Raw genomic sequence first — 9,700 nt, 5'->3', positions numbered from 1 at the left:
TACGCATCCACATGTGGCACGTTTGATGCAACACAAGATTATGGAGTTGGATTGGGAAGTTCTCCCCCACGCACCATATTCTCCAGATATGGCACTATCCGATTAGCATCTTTTTCGTTCGCTGCAACACCATCTTAATGGGAAAACGTATGCAAATGTAGAAGTGTTAAAGAGGACATCGACATGATTATGCTTCAAAGCAAGTTATTTCTTTAATCAGGGCATTAGCAACATGATTATAAGATGGAAAAGCATCATTTGTATGAATCGAGACTATTTCATTTAATAAATTTTTTGTTTTGATATATAAGTTGTTCGGATTTTTTCATATAAAAAAGTGATTTTTTTTGACGACCTAATAATTTTCTGATTGACTATAGAATATTTCGCGATACCGAGAAGTTTAGTTTAAAATATTTGCTATAGAAGAAACACGTCTGATCGTTATCGACCGAGTTCTATATCAGTTGTTAATACATCGTTTCTTTATGAGTGAGGAATGGCATATGAAATCTCGGCATTACTTTGAAAAAAGCAGTATCTGTGTGAGGAGAACCTATAGAAGAAATACGTCTGATCGTCGTCGACCGAGTTCTATGTCCGTTGTTGATACATCCTTTCTTTATGAGTGAAGAATGACAAATGATATCTCGACATGATTATGAAAACAGCAGTATTTATGTGAAAACAATCTCTTCCTTTCAAATCCTGTATTATACTACCATTTATAGTGTCAGTGAACTGACGATCGGCGCATGCGCCCCTTCCATGCACCTAGCATACACCACACAGCGAACAGTCAGCCGACTTTAGACATCTCTGATCGTTCAGCAGAGCGAGAGCTTACCGACTCGACATCATCTCTTGAGAACTTCGGGTAGAGCGACAAAACGGATCGTTCTAATGCAGCCTACAGCAACCAAACCCAAAACTTTACCGAGAACACCTGAGTCACAGCTTCACTTAACCATGAAACGACGGCAGGAGGAGCCCGCTAAACCGCAAGTACAGACTGACCCCATCACAGAACAAGAACCATTGGATGGTGATGTACCGTCATTACGTGAGTCTGATAATGTCAAGTAAACGCATCTTAATTGTTAAATTGTCTCTTTGTTCAACAGAAGAAAAAATTACATCGAAAATAATAATTAAACAATTAATGCTCTTTTACCTTGCAATAAATATATCTTCATGTATTATAGTATTCTTTCTTCTAGCGCAGTGAAAATCAAATATTTAGATTTCAGAACATTTCCTTGCTCTTTTACCTTGCAATATATATATCTTCATGTATTATAGTATTCTTTCTTCTAGCGCAGTGAAAATCAAATATTTAGACTTCAGAACATTTCCTTGCTCTTTTACCTTGCAATATATATATCTTCATGTATTATAGTATTCTTTCTTCTAGCGCAGTGAAAATCAAATATTTAGATTTCAGAACATTTCCTTAAGACACGCCACCCCAATGCCGTAGTCTGCTGACACTAAGCTCTAGAAAAGTACGCCTTTTTAATGATTCAGTTTTAATGATACGAACTCGTTCGAGTAATATTATTATAAACCTGGTTTTAAAAATACTCTCAGTATTTAAAGCAAAAGTTTTGCTTTAAGTTTTTTGTTTTGAAAACTTGCACAAAGATTCACAAAGGCTATCTACACTGACCATCTCTAGCTAATAGACCAGAGAGGAGGCAGGAAGCTAGTCACAATCTGATCAATAAATGAGGTTTAACTGTTGCCCCAAAGCGCGGAGTACGTTTTTATAGCAACGAGACGCGAACCAGGAACTCTCACTTTTACAGTCCAGCACGTTAACCATTAAGACTCGTCAGCCCAAAATGTTAACTATCTTATATAAGTTCTGGAAGTGAATATTTTAACGCATCTTTTCAGAAACCTACTTTCCAAAGTGTAATTTATTTCTTGGGTAAAAAAAATAAAAGTGAAACACTATTTTCAGAAAGCAAGCTAGCAAGATAATTTTCCAGGTCACCAGGTGATATTGATTACGTTTCAGTTAAGTCCTCGGGATGCTACGGATCGTTGGAAAGTCATTTTTGAGGAAACATGGCGTGCTACACATGTTGAATTAAAAGTAATTAATGGACCGTAACTTAGAAAAAAACAGGTTTTAGGTGAATCAACCTAAACAATTTAGGTGTTAAGAATGTACTTGTGGGAAGCTTTGGAAAGTCTGACGACGTTGAGAAATTTGTCGTTAGTTATGCGAAGAATTTGGTTGAAATGCAAGGAGGGTTTAACTAGCAACATCACGAGAGAAAATAAAATACTTATACAAGTTGTCTGTGTAAGAAGAAAATAATATTTATTAATTATTACAGGTTCAAACAGCAGGTTAATCGCTCCATTAATTTCTAATCTGGTGCATGTCATTTTTTTCCAGACAGAGTTGTTATAGTTCACATTTTAGACTTAAAAATTTTTTTATGTTCTAGAGAGATACCTGTTAAGTTTGTTTATTTGTTTTTATTTGCTCTGCCCACCACGGGTATCGAAACCCGGTTTCTAGCGTTGTAAGTCCGCAGACATACCGCTGAGCCACTGGGGGGCATACCTGTTAAGATATGTTGTTCGTGTTCGGGAAGCATAAAAAATTGATGTTAAGATATCGTTCTTGTTCTGGAGTAAAAACAAATGCCTGTTAAAATATTGTTCTTGTTCTGGAGTTATAATAAATGCCTGTTAAAATATTGTTCGTGTTGTAGAGCCATAACAAATATAGCTGTTACGATATTGTTTATATTATGGAATCATAACAGATACCCATTAAAACATTGTTCGTGTTTTGAAGTCATAGAAGATACTTGTTAGGATATTGCTTTTGTTCTGGAGTCATAACAGATAGATGATATGATATATTCGTTACTGTCAAAACATTAACTGTCCGTGTTCCATAGGAACACATGTTTTAAAATGTTCTCCATATTCAATATACAAAAGTGTTGCCCCCAGTGGCACAGCGGTATGTTTTTGGACTTACAACGCTAGAAACCAGCTTTCGATAACCGTGGTGGGTAGAGCACAGATAGTCCATTGGGTAGCTTTGTGCTTAATTATAAACACAAACATACAAATGTTAAGACATTGCTTATATTTTAGCGACAAAGCTGTTAAAATATTGTGTGTGTCCTAAAATGTAGATATTAACATACTGTTTATGTCTTGGTGACATGGCAAATAAGCCGCTGTTTCCGACACAGAGCTATTACTACACCGGTTGTGTTCTAGGAAAGCTAGCCTATCCAGATTTGGGTATAATTCCTCAGGTAGTGCTCACGCTTTAAAAACAAACACATGGAAAATAATTTTTTTGTATACAACAGGGCTATAACTGTATAGAACTCCTTCCGTAATTTATTGACACTGCTGTTAGTATACTATGCATATTATATAGAAATAGCTGAGTTTGGCATGGCGTGGTTAGGGCGCTCGAATCTGTAGGTGGCGTGTTCGAATCCCCGTCACCAAATATTTTCACACTTTAGGGTTACTGTCAAGGCCTACCCAAGTGCAATAATTCTTGGCTAATACAAACACCAGAGCGGCCGACCCCAAACTAGGTGGGATTAAGGTCAAAAGAAGAATATTCTATAAAAATAGCTGTTAACTTTGTTTTAGAGTTCTTGGGACATAACTATTAACAAACGTCCCGTTTAGGGAGTTAATATCTAATGCACTAATTCTAGAGAAACCATTTTCGTGTTCTAAGAATGTAACAGTTAACACAGTTTCGTTGTTCTAGACGTATATAACTACCATATATAAATGCACTCTCCTTACTCTATCGCTTATAATTATTTTTATGTTCTAAGGATAAAGGTTTTAGGAATGAAGTTGTAGTTTTAAAGTGAAAGTTCAACGTAAGTCAACATTTTCAAATTATCTGCTCTCTTTTGTTGTTCACCATATTTTGCCATTTTCTTACATTTGCCGTATTTCGCCATTTCCAAAATTTATTTGCTGTATTCTGCCTTATTTAAATATTTATTTGCCATTTTCTAACATTTGCCGTATTTAACAATTTTCAAACATTTATTTGCCGTATTTTGCCATTTTCTAGCATTTGCCCTATTTCGCCATTTCCAAAATTTATTTGCTGCATTCTGCCCGTTTTAAACATTTATTTGCCAGGAAAGCTTATATTAATAACTAAACAGATAGAAGAATCAAACATACATTCTACTTGACAGAGGCCCCAAATCCCTAGTTGGTGTTTAAAAAAATCAGAATGGAAAACTATAATCGAAAATTCCCGCGCCTATGGGTCCGAGCCCCGAATCTTTTAAGCACCTAGCGCCGCCTCTGATCTACAACTCCCACCTACTGAATCAGCCCCCCAGTGGCACAACGATATGTCTGCGGACTTACAACGCTAGAAATCGGGTTTCGATACCCGTGGTGGGCAGAGCACAGATAGCCCATCGCGTAGCTTCAAACAAACCTACTGAATCAACGATTATAAATCCATCAATATTTAATTGATGTAAAGAACAATTATTTAACTCTCCTGGATTTGTACACCCTAGGAACTAGCTGAAATCGCTGGATGGCAATTCACTAGAACAGCAAAAACAACTACAACAAAACATAAGTAAAGTTTAGTAATACAACCAGAACAGTTCACCACACGGTAGTCGAAAAGTAAATCTTTTAAGGCTATCCTCACGAGCAGGACAAGGGAGGAAATGCACTTAAAGATGTTATATGCTCTTCACTCTAAAATAGGTTTTAAAGTAGCTTAGTTTGGCTAATCGCTTTCTCCTGGAATTGTTTGTCTCGTGCATTTCCCTGTAACATACAGTCTTGACAAACTTTCAGTTGCGTCAGTGAAAATTCGGATTTTATTCTAAGTTTTCAATTGGATCACCACCGAAAATTAAGATTTATTGGATTATAATATTTCAAAGACTAACTTTTTGCCTTCAGATAGGATGAAGCATTTTCTGGAAACACCAAATAGATTTTTTACTTGTGCTGTACCATTCTTATTTTCGTTTTTTGTTGTTATTGTTTTTTCTGTAAACGCAAGAAATCCCAATTGAAAATACTATGTTATTCAATTTATTGTTTAAAAAGTTGCCATGCCAATCAAATCTACAATGGCTAAATAATATTATAATTACATGATAATTCCCTTCCTAACAGTTAAACTATCTTCTAGGTGTCACCACTGTAATCATATATTCAGCGATACAGTTGGTAGTTGAAGTTTCGTTTTTTACGAGTCTTTAGCAAACTGATATTAGTTAATATCGCAAGCCTGATGTGGCAAGAGTGGTTGCTTGTAATATCGTTTTGTTCCTTGTCTCGTTTGGTAACTTCAATATTTTCTTTTGTCTGATAAACTAATTATCTTTGATGCTCTTCTGATATATTAGGTTATCTAACATTTTGAAATCCTTTTATTTGTACTTAATTAGTAACTCCCCTTTTATATCTTATTTAACATATGTATCGATACAATACAGAAAAGCAAACAGTTCATTGTGCTAGTTAACAGATACAAGAGTAATTCAAGGCTTTTCTACGACAATGACGTCTAGTAACAATATTTAGGAATTAATTAAAAACATCGATTTTGTTATCTCTGTTTATTTACACGTAATGTTTGCAAATTTTCCATAGGGCAATGTTTACTCCATCTTATTATACGGAACATCTCCACCGGGTATATCAATGTGCATAAAACCAAATGGGTTTGCACCGGGTATATCAATGTGCATAAAACCAAATGGGTTTGCAGAATTAGTCAAAGACTTAAGCAACATATGACCTCACAAATAATTTGTACCTTTCACATTTTTATCCACTACTAATTATCTTATTATATCAAAAATTAAAGCGTAAATTCACCTTGAAGCCACAAGATTAAATACTTGCCTTTATGTTTCTGTTTTTGTTTTGAACTAAGCGGAGAGACAGTTTTCATTAGGTTTATGTTTTTCTTATAGAAGTTAGAAAAATAGGAGGAAAAAATCATATATTAATCCTATAAATAACGACATGACCACTTTCTGGAGAATTTGTTATTGAAGAAGCAATACTCTCAATGTGGACTAGCAGTTACAATACGTATTGAAAATGCATTTTATTAACACAAACAGTAATCTAAACTGTTTAGTTACTAGACATTAAAACATATTTAGCAATGTGCTTCTAATAAATAATAGGCAACTATAATGAAAATGCTCTTTCATTATTATTCTAAAAGCGTTTTAATATACTACGATATAAAATTAGATAAATTATCCAAGTTGTAGAATGAAAATAATACCTAAAAGAGATTATTTCAAACTAAAAGAATATTAAGAAAACCGTCAAAATGTCACTGTAAAGACTACTAAAAATAAATAACGTAGAGAAAGCATTACTAATTATCATACTAAATCAAAAATTAAAACGGAAACTTACCTTGAAGCCACAGGTTCTAGTTATTTTGAATTATCTGCTTTCTCACATTTTCTCACTTATAGGCACTCTAGAGTATTACAGAGTGCAAAAAGCAAGCAACATTATTACTACTAATAAATGACGTTTTAATGTTATTCCCACTGCGAGGCACTTGACATTATTACAGAGATATAAAGAACAAGCAACAATATTGCTACTAATAAACAAGGTATTATGACACATAGCTTGCTCCTACCTGGTTTGATTTCCTTCAGCTGTCATATAAACTGATCACTGCAAAGTATTAGTAAAATTCCATAGGTCTTCATTTTCTGGGTTTCTTACAGTTGTTTTACGCGGGAACTCTAAATCGAAACATTATGACATATATTTCTTTTAATGATACGTTTTTTTTTGTTAACTTTACGAATTTATAATAGATTTTGTTCTTCTAAACAAACAAACATTAATATTACAATTATACTCGTTATCAGACATTATTATTAGGTCTGAAGAACGTAGATAATAAAGTGAAAACACGTTATCGTTGGAATCATGCTAGAGAGCACTTTATCAAAGTGGTAAACATATAAAACATATAAAGAATTCAAAAAATGTTGAACATGAGACATTTTGTTTTCTTACAAACAGTTATTAATGATAAACAAACATCCCATTAAACTAGCAATCGACATTACCCCCCTTAACAGTCACGTGATTCGTGCCTGTCCGGTCTGATCGATCTAAAAGCAGTGCGTGACGTCAATTTAGCTGTCATCAGAGCTTCGTAGTAAAATCGAGATCCACGTCGCTATAAATTTAATGTATCAGCAACAAAGTACTTCGTGGTACATGATGTCAAAACGAACTTAAAAAAAGATATATATATGTATAAGTCTAAATCAAATCAAATAGGCGAAAGACGTAATAAATATAATTCTGGGAACAAAGTGCTGAAAATCAATAAATCTACGTTTTCATATTAATATAAATATTTCTAATGTTATATAGTACTTATATACGTGCTGACCTAAAAGTGATTTAATATCAGACATTGGTTTTCTAATGTTATATAGTATTTATGTACGTGCTGACCTAAAAGTGATTTAATATCAGACATTGGTTTTCTAATGTTATATAGTAAGGTCAGCACGTATATAAATACTATATAACATTAGAAAACCAATGTCTGATATTAAATCACTTTTAGGTCAGCACGTATATAAATACTGTGAGGTTTCTCAAAATATCAATATTTTTTACAACAATAATTGTTATAAAATAAACGCTATTTACAAGCTGGCCTTTGGATATTTTAACATTACATTCTTAATATGGTCCTTTAGGGATTTACAAGAAATAGAAGAATGTATAATAATAATCTGAAGAGCTCTGGAAAGAGCGAAACGCGTCGTCGGGAACAGATATGACGAAATAGTATTTTAGAAATATTATTATCATACATTCTTCTAATTCTTAAAAATCGTTGAACTAGATTAAGAGTACAGTCTTAAAATATAATAGGTCTAAAATAACGTCTTATGGCAAGTGTCATTAATTATAATTATGTTTCGCCCGCTTGTAAAAGGTGTTCACACCATTAAAAACATTGGGAAAATAATACTACTGCATAGCATGTTCTTTAAAGTTCCTAATGTCAGTTAGTGAATATGTGAAAAAAAAAATCCCACCCGATATTCAACTATGTTGGAGTAATCGTTATTAGGCTTATCGGGGATTACAATTCTAAATTCCTCATTACATCGCATTCTATAAAACCCAGATAGGTGACAATTTAAACAGTGTTTGTTACATTGAAGGAAGATTTAGACAACAGTGTGGTCGATATTTGTGGAAGGTTTTTGTGTACCGCTTCTGCCTTGTGTTTGTTGGGAGAAACGTTTCGGGCTCCAGATCTGTAGAAGGATTAGCATGGAGCCCGACGAAACGTCTTTCTCAACACACGCATGAGAAACAGTCCACACACACACACACAGAAAAAAAAACCTTCCTCAAAAATAAACCAAAGTGTTACTCTCTTTTACGTTTTAATGTTGTTGTTTTTTTTTCTCTCCGCTAGGTGCTCTACAATATATCACAGTGTTTCAAATAAAAGGAAACTCTTCTTGTCCTATCCAGTAATGTTTCAAAATGTTTACCTTGATCTCCTGCAACGATTTTTGTTGTTTTCCCGCTTCCATATACTCTACTACATTCCAAAGATTTAGAAAACTTACAATAATACGACTACCAACCTCTTGAATGTTTAGTATTCTAACCCAAAAAAACATCCATTTTTTTTTATTCGAAATGTTTAAAAGCGAAATAATAGCCTAACAAATCATTTTAAAATGAAGCACGTTGGTGCAGATTTGAAGAACGCGTTTTATTATATACTGACAATGTCTTAAAAAACTGAAAATTTTGTTCATTTCATGTGAATACGTGTTCGGTATAAGATAATATTATGATTACTCAGTAAAGTTACCCGTGCAGAAACTTCCATGTTCACCCTCAAACGCGTGATCTGTAAAGCGCATTTATGCGTTTGTAAATATGAGAATAATTATACAACGCTGTTCGTGTTAGTGAAGTGCTAATATTCCAAACACTTATGGAATTTACCAATTAAACCATTAAGTTCGTAAGCAGAATTGTTATTTTTTCATTAAAGTTAACTTTAATTTTATAAATACTTACGAACCTCAAACTATCTAAACAGAAGTATATTAAATTTGCTAGTAATTTTACAAATAAAATGTGCGTAAACTCATTTGAGTATGACTTAACAATATTTCTATTACATTAAAAAAAAGAAAAATATGATATTTCCTTTTTTTCCACAGTTACTTAAGAAAATATTTTATAATATTTATGCACCGAACAGAAATGAAGTCTGCTTCAAATTGAAACACTTTACTTTCGACACTTAGCATAAAAACACGAAACACGCTACTAATTATGTTGATCATGGGCACAAAACGGGAAAAAATAATTTTTCTATTATCCTTAATTTGTTGTTTTTCAGTAATAGATAAACGAATTACTAAATAACAGTAATAATTGTTTTTATTAGTCTCGATTTATTCGTAATGAACAATTGGTTCTCGATTCGTTGATAAACAGCTATTGTTTTTGTTGCCCTCGATTTGTTGATAAACAGTTATTGTTTTTGTTGCCCTCGATTTGTTGATAAACAGCTAGTCTCGATTTATTCGTAATGAACAATTGGTTCTCGATTTGTTGATAAACAGCTATTGTTTTTGTTGCCCTCGATTTGTTG

General features: G+C 33.4%; 1 protein-coding gene across 1 annotated transcript in view; it reads left to right on the top strand.

Moving 5' to 3' along the window:
* Positions 1 to 836: 836 nt before the first annotated feature.
* Positions 837 to 9,700, top strand: part of LOC106463358 (synaptotagmin-15-like) — a 36,808-nt gene continuing 27,944 nt past the window's right edge. The window contains exon 1 of the mRNA XM_022390841.1: positions 837 to 1,063. Coding sequence (XP_022246549.1) covers positions 904 to 1,063 — 160 coding nt within the window. The 5' untranslated portion in view covers positions 837 to 903. The remainder of the gene's footprint in view (positions 1,064 to 9,700) is intronic.

The sequence above is a fragment of the Limulus polyphemus genome, unplaced genomic scaffold, assembly GCF_000517525.1.
Source record: "Limulus polyphemus unplaced genomic scaffold, Limulus_polyphemus-2.1.2 Scaffold1385, whole genome shotgun sequence".
Classification (NCBI taxonomy): domain Eukaryota; kingdom Metazoa; phylum Arthropoda; class Merostomata; order Xiphosura; family Limulidae; genus Limulus; species Limulus polyphemus.
This window is presented reverse-complemented; position numbering and strand designations above follow the sequence as displayed.